Source organism: Vipera ursinii (assembly GCF_947247035.1).
Source record: "Vipera ursinii genome assembly, chromosome: 1".
Classification (NCBI taxonomy): domain Eukaryota; kingdom Metazoa; phylum Chordata; class Lepidosauria; order Squamata; family Viperidae; genus Vipera; species Vipera ursinii.
In genome coordinates this window covers 96214146-96236267 of record NC_139512.1, presented here as the reverse complement: position 1 = coordinate 96236267, position 22122 = coordinate 96214146, and the positions used below count along the sequence as shown (strand labels likewise).

The 22122-nt window shown below is 38.7% G+C and overlaps 1 protein-coding gene across 4 annotated transcripts in view; it reads left to right on the top strand.

Annotated features, from left to right (window-relative positions):
- The first annotated feature begins 809 nt into the window (after positions 1-809).
- The window catches only part of FAR1 (fatty acyl-CoA reductase 1), a 53806-nt gene continuing 32493 nt past the window's right edge, over positions 810-22122 (top strand). Inside the window, exons 1-2 of one of the 4 annotated variants that reach the window (XM_083366887.1) lie at positions 810-931; positions 19252-19446. In XM_083366887.1, the coding sequence (XP_083223013.1) occupies positions 19258-19446 (189 nt within the window). In that variant the 5' untranslated portion in view covers positions 810-931; positions 19252-19257. Of the gene's footprint in view, positions 932-13348; positions 13383-15681; positions 15718-19251; positions 19447-22122 lie in introns of those variants that run through there. The other 3 variants (XM_083366888.1, XM_083366885.1, XM_083366886.1) reach the window with 3 other exon arrangements.

Here is a 22122-nt window from a genome sequence, read left to right as displayed (position 1 = left end):
AACCTGTCAAGTATAGTTGGAAATGGCAAACAAAATTGTTACCTTGAGACGCAGTTTCGCCCAATTAAATCAATTAAATCAAATTATCTAAAAAAGAAGCCGGACAACTAAGCACTTTTGAGTGCTCCACGGAGATCGCCCACTAATTTAAGAATTTCACGCAGAGACTGCAAAGACCGTCAAGAAAGACTTGAATTGAATACCGCCCAGCCCACGCAAGCCCAGGCTAAAGTAAAGCAAAGGAGTCCAGCGTGGAGGTCCCGAAAAATAGCCCAGCCGACCACGGTTTCACGCCCCACGGAACAATTCACTCACGTGGCGCTCGCAAACACAAACACACACCCAACTCATTGGTGCGAAAGAACCCACTTTTGACTTTTTATTTTTGACAAAAACGGAAGTCTGGAGCGTGGAAAATCCAATAAAAAATAATCCATTTTTTTAAAAAAAAGAAAACAAGAGCTAGCCAAAAACATTAACGCAGCGGAACGCACCAGCGAGGCCCGGGCGAAGCCTCGACGGTTTTTATTGGCCAAGGGTTCCTAATGTATAGGCGAGAGAAGCGGCGGCAGCGCTCAGATAACGGGCACGGCGAGGCGGGCGCAGCGGAACACGCCGTTCCCTTCGCTCCCTCTCCCTTCTTATTGGCCAAACGCGCTCTGCAACTGGAGGCAAGCAAGCTCCACCCCTATAAATGGATCTTCTACGGGGGGGGCGGTGGAAACCCTCGCCCAATCAACAAGCTCAGCAGTTGGCGCGCGTCAGAGTGGCGTACACGGCGCCCTATGGTGCTGGCCGTCAATCCTGTGCGAGGCGGCCTCCCGCCGAGGCTTTTCTCTCTCTCTCTCCCCCCCCCCTCCCCAGCCCAGCACCGCTGTAGGATAGAGCGGCAGTTGCAACGGCGCCGGTAGAGGCGATAAGTAATCTCTGGGTAAGCGGCTTCCTTCGCGGCGGTGCCTGGGCGGGTGGGGTCCGACTTCGGGGGACAGACGAGGACACAGAAGGGGAGGGGATTAATGGCGGGGAGGGGCGGCGGCGGCTGGCCAGACTTAGCGGAATCTGCTGCTGCCGCTGCTATCCGTCAATCGCGCAGGGAGAGGAGGAACCATCCGTCCGAGGTGCTGGGGGTGGGGGGGGGGGAAAGGAGGAGGCGCCCGACCTCAAGCTGTGGAGCCCCAGTCGTGCGTGAGCCCTCGGTTGAAGGGAGAACGCAGCGCTTCCGGCCTAAACGCCGGTGCGCGCGCGCGCGCGCGTGTGTGTATGGGGAAGGGGGTGTCTCGGGAAAGGGGACGTTGCATGTGAGCAGGTTTCTCGAGGGCTTGTTGACCCGCCTTCCTTGCCTCCAAGGAGGACGAAGAGGGAGAGCGCGTTGGGAGTGAAAAGGTGGGGTGGGGGCGGGCGAGTAACGTTCCCCCTTTTTTTTTTTACTCTATATCAGGGGTCTTCAAACTTGGCCCTTTTGTGACTTGTGGACTTCAACTCCCAGAATTCCTCAGCCAGCATGGCTGGCTGAGGAATTCTGGGAGTTGAAGTCCACAAGTCACAAAAGGGCCAAGTTTGAAGACCCCTGCTCTATATGGTGGGATTTCCCCTGATTTCCTGCAAGCAGGAGTTTTTTTTTTTTTTTGCGTCTGGAGAAAAAGGGTTGAGCTACGTGGATTCGCTTGAACCGGTGTCCTTGAAATGTATTGAATCTTTAGCCCGGGGTGTGTGTGAGTGTGTGCGTGCGTGGGGCGTTAATTTTACTTTGTTCTGTATACATATTCCCGTGGAGATTAGTTCTTTGGGTAATAAGGTTAGAATATAAATACAAATCAAATGGCCCTGAAGTGTGTGTGTTTCTGTGTCTGTGTCACACCCTTCTCTCCCTCCCTCCCCCCCACATCAGACTGTTATATTCTTCCTCTTAGCAAGGATAAAAATGAAGACAGAAGTGAAAAAAAAATTGTGGCTTTGGTTGGGCAAGTACTGAGAAGTTGCTTTGAAAAAGTGGATAAGAAGGAAGAGACTGGATATATAGAATGGCTAGGAGAATTGTATACATCTGAGGCCGTCTTGTCAACATCTTGTTTCTTCTGCCAGCATTAATTTAGATTTTCCTGTCTCCCCTTTCAGAAGCTTTTGTTTCACGTTTGCAGATAATGTCATTTTCTTGTAAAGAACATTGTTTCATCATCCTCATCTCTCTTGTTTCCTGCGGGTGGAGCCAGGTCCAATACACGGTGTTCTTAGGGTACAAAGCGACTCTAAACTTGTTCTCGGCTGTTTACTGTCTCTTGCCATAGTGATGATTAACAATTGTGAAAATAAAAAGTTGTGGGATGCCAGAAAGAGGATGTACGGTATCTCTTAAGTCAGAAATGATGATGTCACTAACTTCATATGCTAAGTAAGATCTGTAGAAAGGAAACACTTGGAATAATAGAGTGCACATGTACTAAAAATCTGGTGGGGGGTGGGGGTTTTTTGGTAGTTACCCCTAATGTTTTGAAATTATTTAATATGCTATGTATAATCAGTTTGTTTAAAATAAGTGTATGGTGTTCATACCAAAAAGAAAACATTAAAGATTATTGATGCTTTGCTTATCCAGAAGACTTTGCAAATATAGTAAATGTATATTACACAAGAAAGAAGTACCATGTTGGAATGAATATGAAAAAGCAGAAGATTGTAAAAAAACTGATAAAAGAAAATAATTGACTAAATTAGTCTAAAACTGGTTTTTATGAAGGAGAGAAAAATGGTTTCCTCTTATTCCGTAGTAACATAGGAAACCTAAAATGAAATACTACTCAGTTACTAAAGTAGTTGAACATTGGTAAAAAGAGACTCTGGAAAGAACATACTTTCATTATTTGTAGGTCCAGGTCCAAATTTGGCTTGCATTTATTAGCTTTTTTTCCCCTTATCTCTGTCTTTATGGTCTGTGTCTGTTTTCTAATTTTAATTGCAGTTTGTACTATATTTCAGTAATTGAACATCAGTGGATGTTTCTGCATTTATATTTATATTAATGTTTTCTCATCCAAATAAATGCATTGGGAACGTAATTGTAATGACTTCCTAATTATTCTTTGGGACACTCAGAGCTCTTATCTTGCTTGATTCCATATGTCAAAGGAAAGGCATTACACTTCACATTTTTTATTAATATATTTGAGCAATCTTTTTAAATGCTCACAATATAGTACATGTGTGCATATATGTACTAGTTGTTAGTGTTACAAGTTTACTAATGTAAAAAAGATTTTTGTGAACAAATAGACAAACTATTACATCTTACTGTTTTTGAAAAACAAAACTGATTTACTGCTGGATATGAATCCATGAATTAATTATTGAGTGTTAAGATTCGCTTCTAAGACAAGTGATTTAATCCTCTGGTTTTCAACCTAGGATATAATTCTAAATGTTTCAATAAATTCAGGAAAGTAATACTGATTTAATTCAGTAGTGCTTTTGCAAGTGTGTATACCACAGATCAACCTGTTCATGTATTGGGCTGTGGCTTTCCAAAAGTTTTGGCAAATTCCCAACTACCGTAATTCTGGCATAGAATTTAAGGATCTGGAGTGTGCCCCAAAGTGTTGTTATAGCATAACTGCCGATGACTAGAACCTAACTGTGAGAAGTTTAAAAACGAACCTAACGGCATTCTTTTGCCTGCTTTTGATTATTTGTATAAAAATGTAAAAATGCATTGATTTATTAAAGAAGCAGATCAAATAATTTTGATAGTTCTCAGATCTCTTTGATGACTATCAAGATAATTTTTGCAGTTATGGGCTGCTTAATCAGGAAAAACACTGCCACAAATGATGGTACAGGTAGTCCTAATTTAGAAGTTGAGACTAACAACTTGGTTGTTAAGCAGAGAGTATGCTTAGTGAAAATTATGTGACTGCAACTGTGCTTATGATTTCACTTCAGTTTTCCTTTGCTTCTTACCACTTTGTTTAACTGAACTTGGTTTTTTTCTCTTTTTCTTTGAGGACATCTTGGTATCCGTGACTGAGCAAGTGAAATAGATACTACAAAGGTTGTTAATGTGAGGGCTGTTTACTAAGTTTTTTTTAAGCATCCTAATTTTGAACAGCCACTAAGCAAGGATTATCTGTATACTCTTATATAAAGAGTGTGGATTATCTTTAGAAAGAGGTGCTACAGATTTGCTCCCTTATGAGAAATTTGATTACATCAGATATATAGATGTCTTAACTCCCTTGAGATAATTTGTGTAGCATTTCTAATTGTCTAAACTAGCAGGAATTATTTCCAAGATATCTGGAATATAATTATAATTAAGTGATCCTTTAACTAAATTTGTCAATGCTGTGACAAATGGAATGAGATGAGGAGATAAGAATTCTTGGTGGTGCTAGCAGATTACTGCACCATCTCAGATTTTCCTATCTGAAAAGAACAGGAATAATATATACTAGAATAATCTTGATCCATCTTGGTATATTGGGCTAGAAGTTATAACATGTATATGAGTTGAACTGTGGAATATTCGGATCTGAGGCAAGGAACTTTCCTGAGCATGCATGGTAGCTATCATACTATGGCTTCCTTTAATGCAGGGCTTTTCAACCAGTGGTATGGGTACCACCTGTGGTACATTGGCACCTGGCAGGTGGTACGCAACCATCCTAGAAAAGTAGCTGGGGAGGGGAATGAGCTGAACCAGTGGCAGCACGGCACAAGCCTGAGCGAGAGATGGCTGGAGCTGCAGGGCTGTCAGGGGTCAGCGGAAGCGCAAGAATCAGCGCTTCGGGGCTGTCAGGGCTCAGTGGATGTGCCAGGATCAGCGCCAGGCTCCAGCTGGAGCTCGGCGCTGATCCTGGCGCTTCTGAGCCCATAAGAAGCGCCGATCAGCTGGAATGTTGCAGTATCTCCAGGGTCTTGTAATTTACATTCAGATGCTTGGCAATGGATTTATATTTATGACGGTGTCATAAGGGGACACTGTGAAGGGACACTTCACAGTGTCCCAGGCTCATGTGAAGTGACCCAAGCCTGTTGCAACCACCCAGCAGACGAGGGGGGGGGATAAAAACCAAACACCCCCCCACCCCACAGGGACAGGAGGAAGAGCGCCGCCGGGCGGGCAGGTGTCTTGCTCGGCTGTGGCTTGCGGGGCACTTTTTTCAGTGCCATTGTAACTTCAAACAGTCATTAAGTGAACTGTTGTAAGTCGAGGACTACCTGTACTTGATCACTTTTTTCCTTTTTTTTTTGGTCATCAAGTTTTTGACACCTTGCTAGGCGACTGGTGGTAGTCTGATGTTGCCATATCCTGAAAGTGGTACAATGGATGAAAAGGTTGAAAAGCCCTGCTTTAATACAGGGGTGTCAAACTGCTGGCCCACGGGCTGGATGCGTCACGAGGAAACCGTGCCCACCCCATTGCTGGTAATGGGGAAGAAGCTCCGATACGCCATGTGGCATCACGTGACGTCATAAGTTTGACATGTCTGCTGTAATGTGCTACTAAGAGGTACAGACAATGGATTTAAAGCACATTTGCCTGCTTCATATTCCTTTACTGCTTTGTATATGAACTTTCCTGGGAGCGTATTTAATATTTGTCAGATTTAAAAACCACCCATCTCTTCACAGATGGACTCTGGGCAATGTACAATAAAATATTTTTTTAAAAAAAGTGTGTAAAATCGAAAATTTAAAAAATTTAAGAAAAGAGATCTTAAGAATTAGGAGGCAGGGGGAGGACTTTCCAGGTTGGGTTGCAACCAACCCCATAGCTGCATGTTCATCTGCATGCCCCAAGCAAGGGCGCAGAGCCATGTTGTTATGGCTTTATTGAAGCAGGCAAACCAGCCAAAACAATACTTGAAGTGCTATAACAATTGTTGCTAATAGAATAGCAAGTATATTTTACAGTATTTACACTGGCCACTTTCAAAGAAATTGTATTTATATTTGAGTTACATAAATTTGCTAAAGGTTATTCTTCCCTCGCCCTAATGAAGATGCTTAGAAGCATGGTATACTTTTATTAGTTTCAAGTATTAATTTTGCACAAAATCTATACTAAACAGATCTTATGTTAGAAAGAATATTAAAATGAACCTAAATCTGAACCGTTTTACCTGAAACAATTTTGCACACCATTAATGAACTTTGCTACAAAAAGTTTCATCGATTCTTTTTCCCCAAGTAATGCTTATGTTATTTGGTAAGCAAGCTTGGAAATGCCTTAGAGATTGGTTTGTGTCTAGGCCACTTGTTTCTGTTTAACAAAGTCAAATTATTGTATCTTGAGCTTACTTGAGAGATTGTTTCTAGATCTTAGGTATGTTTATGGCCCAAAATAAGTGGAACTGAAGTGAAGAGTAATTTCTGCTATGTAAATTTTATTTATCTTTTGGTCTTAAGAATTCTGAAATTTGCAGATTACTTTTTTATATTTTGTCTCCCAAGTAAATTCTACTCTGAAATTTGATCTGAGATATTGAATGAAATTACAAAGTCATTACTAAAAGCCAACATTGGTTTGTCAAAAACAGATCATGCCAGACAAATCTTATTGCATTCTTTGACCAGGTGACAAAATTAGTGGACCAGAGGAATGCTGTGGATATAATTTACTTGGACTTCAGTAAGGCATTTGATAAAGTAGATCACAAACTATTACTTGATAAGATAGAAAAATGTGGGTTAGATAGCATCACCACCAGATGGATTCGTAGCTGGCTGACCGGCCGTACTCAGCGTGTGGTCCTCAATGGAACTGCATCTACATGGAAGGAAGTGTGTAGTGGGGTGCCCCAGGGCTCTGTTCTGGGCCCAGTGCTCTTCAACATCTTCATCAATGATTTGGATGAGGAGATAGATGGGGAACTCATCAAATTTGCCAACAACACCAAGCTGGCAGGAATAGCCAATACTCCAGAAGATAGGCTTAATATACAGGAGGATCTGGACAGACTGGAACACTGGGCGCTATCTAACAAAATGAAATTCAGTGCTGAAAAAAGTAAGGTTCTACATTTAGGCAGGAAAAACCAAATGCACAGGTATAGTATAGGTGGTTCCTTGCTCAATAGTAGTAACTGTGAGAGAGATCTCGGAGTCCTAGTGGACAATCACTTCAATATGAGCCAGCAGTGTGCTGCAGCTGCCAAAAAAGCCAACACAGTGCTAGGCTGCATTAACAGAGGGATAGAATCAAGATCATGTGAAGTACTAATACCACTTTATAATGCCTTGGTAAGGCCACACCTGGAATACTGCATCCAGTTTTGGTCACCAGGATGTAAAAAAGATGTTGAGACTCTAGAAAGAGTACAGAGAAGAGCAACAAAGATGATTGGGACTGGAGGCTAAAACATATAGGGAATGGTTGCTGAAATTGGGTATGTGTAGTTTAATGAAGAGAAGGGCGAGGGGTGACATGATAGCAGTGTTCCAATATCTCAGGGGCTGCCACAAAGAAGAGGGAGTCAAGCTATTCTCCAAAGCACCTGAAAGCAGGACAAGAAGCAATGGATGGAAACTAGTCAAGGAGAGAAGCAACCTAGAACTAAGGAGAAACTTCCTGACAGTTAGAACAACTAACCAGAGGAACAACCTGCCTCCAGAAGTTGTGAATGCTCCAATACTGGAAGTTTTTAAGAAGAGAGTGGACAGCCGTTTGTCTGAAATGGTATAGGGTTTCCTGCCTGAGCAGGGGGTTGGACTAGATGACCTCCAAGGTACCTTCCAACTTTTTTTTAATTATTTTATTATTACTTCCAGGAAAAAACATATAGGATTACAACTTCAAAATTAAAAATGCCTTAATTTTGCAAAAGGAGTGTTATCAATATATCCAGGATTAGAAGACATGGGAACAATTCAGTATTTCCATTTAATTTACTTAGTCATTTTCTCTTGAGAGGAGAAAAAAATAAAATCCACAAAATTTTCTTGGAGAGCTGTCAACAGTTTAATGATTGCTTGAAAATTATTTATTGTTGTGAGAATACATTGCTATATTTAAGTACTGACAGTTCACAATGCAATTGGGTTTTTTATTTTTAAGAAGGTACATAATAAATGGCTGAATCCATGATTTGGTTGAGGTTTTGAACTACCTAAAATGATTCATAGAAAATTCCTGAGCAGTGATTGAATCTTCTTTTGCATATTTTTGTCCTATTTAAGTAATTAGAAAGATGGAGGAAATATATGAGGAGAATCTTGAATAGGAGGAGGTTTAAGGAAGATAATAATTCCCTTTATGAGCTTTTTGGAGGAAGGGTGACTGGTTCCCTCCCTTTCCCACTTGTTCTGGAATAGCTCTTGCCTAACTGAGAAAATAAGAGCAACAGAGCAACCTTTTATTACCTATTTTTGCAGTCTCTCACATTAAATATCTTTAAAATCTGGCACTGGGGGGTGTTGTACTCTTAAATTAGCTCTGCCAAATTGGCACATACCCTCTTAATGGGCACTTTCATATAGTTTTATTGGAGGGAAAGAATTCCCAAGAGGAAATACTCAGCGAATGGCAATCAGATTTGTCAGCCCTCGTTAGAGGTCCCCCGTAATTGGTCTGCCTCTTGGATCAATAACAATTAAACCAAAGAGCCATTCTTAAATTTAGGATAGTACTAATTCTACTACATTTTCACTCTCTTCCAAAAGCCAGAGTTCAGAAAAATCCCTTAAGGCAAAGGGGACATTGAAAGAATTGATGCATTTGCCCATGTTATAAAAATGCATGAGCTTAAATGGACTCCAGAAGATAGTAGAGGACAGGAAGGCCTGGAGGAACGTTGTCCATAGGGTTGCGATGGGTGGGACACGAATTCGCAGCTAACAACAACAACATATTTTTTATATCATTCCTAATTACATTTTCAGGTCATTTGGCTTTATTGTCCAGGGAGGTTTTTTTTTGTAAAAACAACAACAACACTGTAACCAGTCATAATGACTGGCTATTTATCCCTTTAATGTTTTAATTGTTATATTTAAAATCTGATTCTGATCACCAGTCTTAATAAAGGACAGACTGACTGAACATTTCCTTCATCAAGCTCATGGTGAAGAACCACTTTTTCTACTGGTAAGGATATAGCAGTGCACATATGAAAAGTATTAGCAACACCTAAGTAAACAGTCAGGATGGAAAGACTTTCAAAGAGAGGCCATACAAATAGCAACATAGTAAAAGAAACACCTACATGGCTAATATCAGCAGAGGAAATAAATAGGTTGCTGAGCTCCACAGTAACCTGGAATATCAACACTTGTCCAGAGTTATGAGATTTCAGCAAGGAAGAAAATCCTCACTCTTCACTACTCATTATGACAGGGGACAGTAAAAAAGTATGGTATTTTGTCTTCCAATTACAGTACAAGCATGCGTAGGAAATTCAAGAGGGATTTTTTTGTTACAAGTATTTTTCACTGTATGTTGAAATATCTACATGTACAAAATAGTTCAGTCTATGTATAGTGGTTAAAATGAAGCACATAATGCTTTCCATGGCAGATTTAGGATATAGCAATACTTTTAAACTTGGTTGAATATCCTGTTTATAACTGAAAATATTCATGTTGGATGAGTTCTTATTACAAAGCCTTTACATAAATTCATTTCCTTTTTAAATGATTTTTGTAAATGATTTTAGTTTTTCTGAGATAGTTGAAATCATTCATATTTCCAAATGGTTTATTTGTAGCAAATAATGATCAGGTTGTGTTACATTTGTAGAGCCCTTGGTTTAATTGCTTTAAAAAAAGTATTCCATTCTGAATTGAACACCGGGAAATGGTCTAACTTGTTGCACCTTTCTGGAAAATCACTTAGTAAGGTACAGTTGTAAATGGGCAAGCTGCTTAAAGTTCTGGCAAGAAAAACCTGTATAGAAACTATAGTATACTGTACATAAATTGAAACTCCTTATTTGTTGTGTTATTAATTTAAGTAATTTATAGGGCTTCCCCCTTCCGATATCTAGATATTCTGGATGTCATATAAGGGTTAAAAAGCAAGACCATTGATGTTCCACCTATGGATGTCTAAATTATAAGATATTTGCTGGTTTTAATTATTTGGGTTTTTTAGTCTGGCTATATCAATGGTAATATAGATAATGTTGCCCTTCAGATTTTCTGATTTGTGCAAAGGCAGGGGCAGCCAATAACTTGTTCTTCAATAAAGATTTATATTGTACATAAAAAGAGAAGCCCATGCTCTTGCTTCCATTATCTTGTTTTTGATTAAAAGACCTAGATTCTGGTGAGGCTAATAAGTCCAGAGGGTTCTGCAAAAGCAGAAATATAGTATTTTGTTAAGCCTAGAACCATATTGTTGTATTCCTGAGCTATCAGTTCTGAGCTGCAGGTGGAGACATAAGGTTTGCTCTGTTTGCAATATATTGCCTGTAGCAGTAAAATGTGTCGATCGCTCTGTTCCAGCCCTTACGCCTTGGAGGCAAGGACTTGATTTTAGCTCAATAGAACTTTGCTGTATTAAAATTATTGAATTATACTGCTGACTTGCATTGTCTGGGTGATAGAACTTTTGGAACAATATGCTCGAAAATCTGCTAACCAAAATGTCATTTTTGGGGTATATTTTTCCTATATTTGATGTATCGGTAATACCATCTGTTGCAAGCACACAATGTCACCATTAACACAACAGCAAAAATGTATTGAATTCTCACAATATGTTGCACTTTGAAAAGCCCCACGTTTTTTAAAATATTATTGTAACAAAACAGCTTAGCTAGAAATTCAAATTTCATCTATAGTGATTCTCTCTTCTTCAGGTTTTCTACCCCTTTTTCTTTTTAAAAACTTGGGTTTTGAAAAAAAAACAGCTAGTAAAGCTGATATTTCAACAAATCAGAGATGAAATGGTACAGGAGCTCTAACAGAGCAACTATTGTGCATATGACAATGGTGTTCAGATAGCTTTAGACAATGGCACATTTTATTGAGATAACATCTTGGCTCTAGTACTAGAACTGTTGCTCTGTGTTTCATATAATTTTTTTAAAAATCACTGTGTGATCAAATATTTCTGTCAAAAGGCAAGGCATCTCTCCCAAAACTGTTCACTTACAATAATTGGTACATTTTTATCATGAATAATCTGCAATCAAGGGCATATGAATATGTATTTCATCTAAAATAGTTTATAGCCTATTTAAAGGCAAAAAATATAATGAGAACAGTTGCCTCAAGAATAAAATTGAGTTTATCTTTGGCTTATTAAAACATTTTTGGTGCACTTTCAACTATTCAGGATTATAGCACAGCATTATTGTAGTTTGCAGCTTTGAAGAATCGCAGTTTCACATTGCTATACAGGGAGGCGGTGGCTCAGTGGGTTAGAACACTGAGCTTGTCGATCAGATGGTCGGCAGTTTGGCGGGTCGAAGTGAGCACCTGTTACTCGTCCCAGCTTCTGCCCACCTAGCAGTTTGAAAGCACGTAAAAATGCAAGTAGAAAAATAGGGATCACTACGGTGGGAAGGTAACAGCGTTCCGTGCACCTTTGGCGTCTAGTCATGCCGGCCACATGACCACGTGAGGAGACGTCCTCAGACAAGCGCTGGCTCTTCGGCTTTGAAACGGAGATGAGCACCGGTCCCTAGAGTTGGAAACGACTAGCACGCATGTGCGGTGGAACCTTTACCTTTTATGTATAATATTTTTACCTTGCTTGTCAAGTCATTCAGTAAATTCTGTAGACAAAGACAAACATGTTTTTGTACAGCCAGTCATGTCCACTAATAAATCAGAATCTCATTAGTTTTTGCATAAATAATTTAGAAAATTGTTGAAGAAAAGAGTTGGCACAGTTGATACTATTTTAATCGTAATCAACTGTACATTATAAGCCATTGTTAAATATACAAACTAGCTGTATTATGTAGATTTTCAACATTTTTATGCCGGTCTCACATTTGAAATTTGGAGACTCACAAAATGGCTGTGGTAGAGGTGGCAAGCCAGAAAACACTCATTTATCAAAGAGCAAACTTATTAGGTTTTTCTCTCTCTCCGTAGAATAGAACTCTTCTAGAACCATATAACTAGATCTCCTCTAGAATAAAATAATCCGTTTTGTTTTAGCCCCCCTCCCCCTCAGTTCTTAGACTGGTTAATACCTCAGGTAAGATCCTCTTACCCTCCTCACACATAAATTCTTGCTTGCATTCCTTTACCATTTTGTAGCAATTGCATGGATTATATGTGTTGCCTATCTGTGATCAAAAACAATACTGTAATTTGGTTACACAATTATGGTATAGCATATTAGATTCATTCGTGGGTTTTAGTTGACATTATTCTTTTCTTCAGATCAGATGGAATAGACCAGGGATAGGCAACCTCGGCTCTTTTACGACTCGTGGACTTCAACTCCCAGAATTCCTGGGTCTCAGGAATTCTGGGAGTTGAAGTCCTCGAGTCGTAAAAGAGCCGAGGTTGCCTACACCTGGAATAGACCAATAAAATTATACAACATGAAATCTACTCTGATTATATTACCATTTCAGAGAAGAAGGTTTTAGCTTTTTGTTAGATATCTGACTGGCTTCATTAAATGCCCTGAAATCATGTACAATATTCATTCTGATAATATGACGTTCATCTATACCAGGCATGTCAAACTCGCGATGTCACGTGATGTCGCGTGACGTATCTCAATTTTTCCCCCATTGCTGGCAGTGGGGAGGGCACGGTTTTGTTGTGATGCATCTGGCCCCTGGGCCGGCAGTTTGACTTCCCTGATCTATACTATAGGTAATCTTTTATTTATGATCAGTTGCTTAATGACCATTCAAAGTTCTGAGAAACGTATATGGGGTTTTTTTACAACCCAGATTCAAAATTGCAATGGTTGTGTCTCTAAGTCATGTAACCACACTTCAGATGCTCAGCAACTGGGCCACATTTACAGCTTTTTGTAGTGTCCTGTGGTCATGTGACTATCTTTTATGATGGTTTTGATGAAACTTTGTGTTTACTTTCAGTTTTCAGCAAAACACTTCGTAGCAGACCATGAGTTTTCTTAACGACCATGGCATTCACTTAACAATTGCCAGAAAAAAAGATCATAAAATCATGTGAGACATGTGACTGACCCATTTTACGCTTGTCATGAGCTATGACCATGATAAACAGACTCCATTACAGTTGCAACTCAAGGACTACCTGTAGAGCTTTTACAGTGAAGTAGTGTATGGGTTATTTAATGAGCTAGGACATCAGATATATGTAATATTGGCTCATACTAGTACTGTGTAAGTTTACTATCTGCATTGATTTTATTTTGTTTCAGTAGCGGATAGATACAGAGCTACAAGGTGTGGCCAATAGTTTGTAGGAGAGAGGGAAAATTCAGAAAGGTAAGTTAAAAACAGTAGACAGAAACAAATGGAATGAAATTTATCAGGGAGAATTATAAAGTTAGGATTTAGGTAAGAAAAAACATGTACAAATCTGGCTCGAGCACATCTGAAAAGGACTTGAATGTACTGGTAGATCTTAGATTAATGCAATAACAATGTAAAATGCAGGAAATCAGGAATCAAGGTGAACACAGGTGTATTGCATGCTGACAATCAAGAATCTGAACTACTAATGGTCAAATAGGTAGAGAAAAAACAATGGAAATCAAGGTGGGCTGGACTTAGATCTCTTGTGGGCGCAAAGGTACTCGAGACTCATGATGTGCTTGACGCCTCCTCGGTCTCAGCTTCATCATCTCCTTCATCCAGTGCACAAATGTGTGTAATACTAAATCTCTGTATTAAGATTCTTGTCTTCTGATTATACGTGGTTGCATGTGTGAGTATGCTTATGTGTGACAATGGATGGTGATTGATTAATTGATAATGTGGCATCAAGTTGTTTTCAGCCCTTAGCAGCCATATATATAAATCATGATGATCTGATAACCTGGTCCTTCAACTCTTCCAATAGTGCGTTCCTTGCTATTGTAATTAAGTCTGTCTACTTTGCTGCTGGTCATCCTTTTCTTTTCATTTTGCTAGCATAAGAGAGCTAGATCTTCACATAATGTTCAAGGAAGGATAATTTGAGCTTGATCATTTGTGCCTCAAGTGGGAACTGTGGGCTGATTTGTCCTATGTTCCATTGGTTTGTTTTCTTGACTGTGCACAGTATTCTCGGGAGTCTTTGTCAAACACCAAAGTTCAAAGCCATCGTCAGGACTTGGAGGTATTCTGCTTTTCAACAATCCATTTTAACTGCTTGTTTCTTTAGTATTGATGGTTGATCCTAAAAGGTAGAAGCTACTTTACCTCTTTTATCTTCATTGCCAATTCTAAGGCTGGTTGCTATACCAGTTCTTACTTGGTGGTCTTTATATTTAATTTTAGTCCCATTTTTTTCAGTTTGCAGTGTCCTGCAGACATGTGATTACCATTTGCAACTTTGCCTGGTCAACTTTCCACAAGCAAAGAGAATGGGGAAGCTGGCAGGGAAGGTTGCAAGCTGTTCCTGTAAGTCTCCCTTATAACTTTTTCTCCTGAGGAACCTGGCCAAAGAAGTACAGGTTTCCATGGATCTCATAGTCCAGAACATGCATCCACCCGCAGTATCCTGCCCAGTGCACCCTCCCGCAGCTTGTACCACAGCAGCCACTGGCATACCCTCTCACACCCAGCAGCAGCCACCTCCTGCTGGAACCTAAAATTCTTGACTTATATTCATGAATACATTTAGCAATAGAAGTGGCAAACATTTATAAGTTGGTTTCCTTCATTTTGATTTCCTAAGCTATACAATCCAACTACATGTTCCTCATCAGTATTTCTGACCTTTGCATCCCAGTCTCCAATCACAAACAGCACATCTTACTTGCATGTTCTATTGTTTTCACATTGAACTCAATCCTAAAATTCATCAACCTCTTCTTCTGCATTGTGGTTAGAGCATAGACTTGAACCGCTGATAGATTAAATGGTTGTCCATGGTTTATAATAATACTATTGGGTCATTGATTGCATTGTAGCCAACTAATGCCCTTACTATCCTCTTCCTAACTACAGTATAAAAGCTAATGGTCTAATGCCTCCTTAAGTAACACCAGCTGCCTGCAATTAGTGCAGGTTCGCATCCCACCAGGCTCAAGGTTGACTCAGCCTTCCATCCTTCCGAGGTAGGTAAAATGAGGACCCAGATTGTTGGGGGCAATTAAGCTGACTTTGTAATAATGTCGCTTGGGGTGTGTGTGAAAGCCCTAATAAGCAGGTATATACATAGAATGAAGGCTACTGCTAAGCTTGTAAGCCGCCCTGAGTCTTCGGAGAAGGGCGGGATATAAATGGAATTAAAATAAAAAAATAAAATAAAAAAGCAACACCATTTCTTTTTTGTCTTTCATATCTTGAGTAATAATATGATCTTCTGACAAAGTGTTCAGTCTTAGACCATCTCAGTTTGCTGATGCCTAACATGTTAATTTGTGGTTTTTGCATTTCATCTTTCACTGTGTAGAGCTTTCCCATGTTCATGCTTCTTACATTCCATATTCCTACTGTAATTCTATCTTTGCAGCATCAGATTCTTTTCCTGTATGGCAATATTAACTAGAAATCCCAAAGTGTTTAATTTAGCCACTTTGTAAACACAATTAATACTTCAAAAGGTTTTCAGCTCTTGCTCAGTAGCATGTTGAGTGCCATCCAACCTGAGGGGCCCATCATCTGGTGTGATGTGAGTCATTTATAATTTCTGCCTTAGGATTTTTTTTTTGTAAAAATGCTACAGTGACAATAAGGCATACGCAATAAGGCATGGCTTGCTCACGTGCAGTATGAATTAATGTTTTTGTCATTGCACTTAAGTGATCATCTTCCTCCAGCATCCTTGTATATTGCTGCTGCCCAATATAGGCTGGGCAGATGTGATGACCTTTATTCCTGGGGTGATCCTGCTAACAATATATATACATTTGACATGGATTCCAAGTGTTCTTCAGTCATCTTTCCCTAGAACACCCTCCACCATCATAAAGCAGCATGAATGAAGGGGATTAATATGCTAACATAATTACATATAAAACAAAAATTGTACAGAATAATTGAATGCAAAGTATTCGCTTTTTAAACCCATCGAATGAATTGATATTGCAATGTTTAATTACATTTTGTTGATTCTTAATTGCAACAGACCTGAAACAATAATTTGGTCATTTATATAGGTACTCTTCAACTTAATCATATTACCCAGTGAAAAGATGCTATCAGAGTCCTGATTATTGGCACAGTGACAGAATATCTTTTTAGTTTTTACTGCAGCTGGATTTGCATTGCAATTAAATAACATTGCAACCAGTTAGTGACTTATTCATTAAAAAAAGCAAAGTTCTTCTGCGTGAAAGCTATATACAGATAGTCCTCAACTTACAGCCACAATTGAGCCCAGAAGATTGGTTATACGTTGCCATCATAAGTTGAATCACATATGATCAGACTCAATTTTATGACTGTTTTTATGATGGTCATTAAGTGAGTCACCACAGTTAAGTGAATAACACAGTCATTAAGTGAATCATATGGTTGTAAGTCTGAAATGTATAAAACCACGAGAGGTTTAATCAGGGTAAGGAAAGAGATGCTATTTCAGAATTTAAAGTATCATTGTTTTTTCACCCAGTTCATAAATTTCCTTAATAGACCTGGAATTTCTACTAAGGGTTGCCTGATACTAAATAGGAAGAAGACTTACTGGTTTTAACAAAATCCCACTCCTTTATGGGAGTGCTAGTTTAATTAAAGTGGTAGTGATGAGACACATGAGGACCTATTTTTAGTCTCAATTAACAGGAGCTGCATTTTGCAAGGATTCCAGCAACCTTTCTCCTGCAAGTTTGCAGTGCAAAGCTCTTTGACAATACAAGTAGAATGTTCAAGTAAGCTTGGTAACAGAAAAAAAACAGATTAAGTCTCTCAGATGGAGCTCAGCTAAGATTGACCCTTTACCTGATCACAAAAAATGCCTTGTTTAAATTTCATGTTTTTGTTAAGAACTTTTGTTACGAGCTTAGATCTCACTGGATTCTGAATTGTGTTCTATCGCCCTTAATATTTCTTAATAGCTCATCCTCTTGACCAATACATTTTGTCAGGAAGTTCTTACTGTCTTTGGCTCTAAGTTTTCCTCTCCTTTGCTGTATTCTCCTGCTGCTTTAAAGTTTTATGTCTGAGCAAGACATTTATAAAACCCTGTATCTTGATAGTAGGCTGTAAGAGAGGTGCAGCAATGTAAAAATGGAGGTGCCTGTGATATGCGTCTCCCACTTCATCTCAGCAAAACGAAAAGCTACTGTACTTCCAAATGTAAAGATGACACTTAGATTCTTATGTTTGCATTTACAAAAGGGGATGGAAGGATTTAAAAGCCTACAACAAAGGCAGGAAAGGAGCAAGCAGCAAGAAAGGCAAACCACTGAGACTGAAAAAAACAGTGGATATGAAGGAAAAGGCAAGGGGAATGAAATGGTGATGACAAAAAGGTAGTCCTCAACTTACAACAGTTCATTGGTCGTTCAAAGTTACAGCACTAAAAAAAAAGGTGACTTATGACTGTTTTTCCACACTTAGGTCCATTGCAGCATTCACATGATCAAAATTCAGGTGCTTGGCAGCTGACTCACGATAGTAGCAGTGGCCTCTGATCACTTTTTGCAACCTTCTGACAAGCAGAGTCAATGGGGAAGTCAGATTCATTTAGCTGTGTTCCTAACTTAACAACTACAGTGATTCACTTAACAACTGTAGAGCCTTGGTGGAGCAGTGGGCTAATGCCTCCTTAAGTAACACCAGCTGCCTGCAATTATTGCAGGTTCGCATCCCACCAGGCTCAAGGTTGACTCAGCCTTCCATCCTTCCGAGGTAGGTAAAATGAGGACCCAGATTGTTGGGGGCAATTAAGCTGACTTTGTAATAATGCTGCTTGGGGGTGTGTGTATGTGAAAGCCCTAATAGGCATATACATAGAATGAAGGCTACTGCTAAGCTTGTAAGCCGCCCTGAGTCTTCGGAGAAGGGCGGGATATAAATGGAATTAAAATAATAATAAAAAAACTGTAGCAAGAAAGGTTGCAAAATGGGGCAAAACTCAGTGAGTTTAGACAAAACTCAGCAACAGAAATGTTGGGCTCAGTTGTCATACGCTGAGGACTATCTGTACACTGTTGTAAACTAACTAAGGAAATGAAATGGCAAGGTATTTGGAGGAGAAGGAGAGAGGATAAATTAGAGTGAAAAGAAAGATAAGACAAGGGAAAGAGCCCATTTAGAATAAGTGGGTCTTGGTTGGAAAAAGAACTGCTACTTGTTGAATAAACATAGTTTAATTTCAGAGAAAAAGTTCAGTTGCTATACTGAAAAGAAATTGAAAGCAAATCTATTTACTTACTTGAGGAGTATAGCCATTTCCTTACCACACAAAGCTTTTACCTATAAGCAGATAGTGATTGCTTTGAAATTATTTTTCTTTTGTTCTTTTAAAGAAAAATGCATTAGTACTTTATCCAGAAGTTCTCAGTATGTCTCCAGTTACCATGAGGGTTATATATCTGAAACAACTCACACACATATTTGCCAATGTAGCAAGACAACTTTGAGTGATTGTCTTGACCATATTGACGATGGATCAAATGGGATTAGATATTTTCTATCAACACTGTGATATTCTGTTTTTTCTTGCTATATGCCAATTCTAACCATTAAGCGACATTCATTAATGCTAGATGATGGGTAAAAAAGCCAGTTTTTTTTTGATTAGTCATCATTTTGGATGATGTCTTAGGCAACTTTGCCAGCAATTATATATTAAGTACTTTTTAATATTTTTTAATGGTTGGTGGCAGGTTTTTTGCTTATTTCCTCTTGTATTTCTTAATTTAATTTCAGTATTTTATGCAATGCCTGTTCCAGATAACAGGTAATAATTCTAAGGGTTGTTATTTTAATTTACATTTATACATTTACAGTTTAGGCTTTCCCATTTTGTATGTATGTATGTATGTATGCATGCATGTATGTATGTACATACGTTATCTTTGTACTATTTGAGTATAAAGAAAATAGAAGACAGGAAGTCTGGTTTTCTTTCACTTACATTGGGGAGGATTTTATACATTGTACTAATGAAAATTGGTATCTAATCCTGTGAAAACAAAATAAAATAAAATTGACCGACAGCATGGATGCAGGCCATAACTTATTATTAAATTCTCTTCAGATCATAATGGTATCTATCCCGGAATACTATGAAGGCAAGAATGTTCTCCTCACTGGTGCTACCGGTTTCATGGGAAAAGTTCTTCTAGAAAAGCTACTACGATCCTGTCCAAAGATAAAGGCAATATATGTTTTGGTGAGATATAAATCAGGAAAGACATCTCAAGAAAGAGTAGAAGAACTGATCAACCGCAAGGTATGATTTCAGAAAACATGTTTACTAAAATGTTTTTAGGACTTTTGAAGTGTGTTTTGACTAAAAGAGAATACACATGTTGGAGTAATGTTTTACTACATGACTATATAGTACTCATTTTTTATCATTAACATAAACCTACAGAAGGTGCAAGAAACGTCTGGTTTGAGTTTATTTAGAGGCTATTTTGCTTTCTTGCCAAAAACTTTTGTCATTCTTGAATGTCAGACATTTCTTTTTAACCTACTGGTGTCAGACCATTAGCAGATTCTGGTGGAGAAGAGGCAACTAAATAATTCACTGTTCCTGCACAAAAATATTCATGAAAATCTGAAAACAAAAGGGACGTTGAAGGTGGAAAGACAAGAGGCAGGTGATCAAAGAAGAATACATATAGGTGCCCTGAAAAATGTCAGGAAGTTAAAGTTCAGAATGAGTTGAGTTTGGAATATGAAGAACAATAAAATATGTCTTCAAATAAATGGGGAAACAATATAAGAGGTATTTAGTAGTTATAGCGAAAGAATGCAAAGGAAAGATAGAAGTACTCTTATATTGACTTACATAGCGACGAGGATATGTGTTATACCAGGCTAGAAGAGATTTGACAACCATTTGTCTAAAATAGTATAGGATTTCTTGCTTGAGCAGAAGGTTCGACTAGAAGACCTCCAAGTCCCTTCTAACTCTGTTATTCTGTTAAATGTGAAATACTGATTGAAGAAGTGTGATTTGAACTTGAGAATATAGTAATGTGGATTCCTACTGACTTTATGTGAGATTAGAATTTCAGAAATATTGTATGATAGTGAAGAAACATGTTGAACCTCTCTCCATTTGAGAAGTCTGGTGAAGTACTAAATGACAGGTAGAGAATGTTTGTCTATTGCCCCCATCCCCACCCCCAAAAGAAGGAAGAAAAGGAGAAAAAAAGATCCAGGGAATTCAGATCAATCTGACATAACTTGGGAAGATCAGATCATAAAAGCTTGTATGCACCTTGAAAATAATAGCTATTACAGAAGTCAGCATGGTTTTCTCAAAAACCGGTCTTAATCGTAGCTCATTAGTAGAATATATAAATGTTATTCATGTAATGTATTTTACCAAAGGATTTAACAAAGTAAGCCACAACATTCTGTTTATCAAGATAGTTAAATTTGGGCTGGCTAATATGCCTAATATATTAGGTGGCTTGAAATGATACTAAAATAATGCTTATCAATGACTCTTCATTGGTCTAAAATGAATTGAGCATCACAGGAGTCCAGATCTAATAATTTTCAAATTTGTTATTAATGATTTGAATCTACCCCAAATTAAGGTATTATGGGGTCGTAAAAAGGTATTTGAGTGAAAAGGTGGAGAAACATTTTATAAAATTTGCCAGTGGTACAAAATTTTATTTTTCTATATTCAACAATATTTGGAGTGATCTTAATAAGATATTAAAGAATTGAACTGAAAATTCAATTTCTAGTTGCCTCTAGATGACGGGTGATACACAAATCAAATACATACAATTGATTTAATTTAATTAATTGAGACACCATCCAATTTCAAACAACAAACAATTGAGATACCATCAAATTTCAAACAGTTTACACTATAACAGAAAAAATAAAATACAATACAGTTTGAAAACAAACCAGCAGAAAACAAATAAGAAAGCAAATAAAAACCAAGGCCTGAAAATTTTCAGCCCAAGGCCTGAAAATCCTCAGAATAGGCTATCAGGGTGGAAGCCTTCCATATTCCAGGGCAGCTTCATTCCAGAGGGCAAGTGCTGAAGCAGGGAAAGTATCTCTCTTGCATCTCAAAAGATGACATTATTTAATAGAAGAGGCCCAAAGTATGCCAATCTACCACAAGGGTGCAACTGGCAGCTCAGATGAAACTGTGCAAAGGCCTTTAGCCACAGCAGAGCTCATTGAGCAGGAGCTGGGTGTTCAAGGCTATTGTCATGGTTCTGTCAGATGAAACTCTTCAAAGAACTTCGAGGCATTGTTTACTTTAAAGAATCTTTATTTGAGTAGTATGGCATTGGCATGGACATGGTCGAAGCCAAAATCTGAATTCTCCCCTAAACACATAGTATCAAAGCACAATTCCCTCCTCTAATTAACAGTCATATATCACATTCTCCAATTAGTTTGAAATGCAGATCTTCCCTCCAGTTCTCCAACCTGCCATTTCTTATCATCTCTTTATTTCAAACAACCTTGAAAAACACTCTACTAGGACATTATGTCTAACTAATGCCCATACACATTCTTCCTCCTTCCCCACAGCATTATCTAATTCTAACTCTAAAAGTAACACACAAGTTAAGGGGAAAATGGCTGCATCTTCACATATTGTCAAAGCAAGAACATCTGATGTTAGCAGTGTTGACAGCTATCTTCAGATTGCAGACAATCCTTTAGTGGTAAAGGACAACCCTACCCTATATCAAAGTTGAAATCTCCCTGGATCTAGCTGGCCTTAATAACATCCATTTAGTTTTGATAGGGTTGGGATGAAAACGTATCCACACAGCTTCTAAGTACTTGGCTTGGCTTGGCTTAAATTGGATATTGTAGCATTCTCTGTGTGTTTATGCACAATGCATGCCTTCAAGTCAGTTTTGCTTCCTAGGGTCTGCCTGGGCACATCCCTGTTGGTAAACTTTTGGGA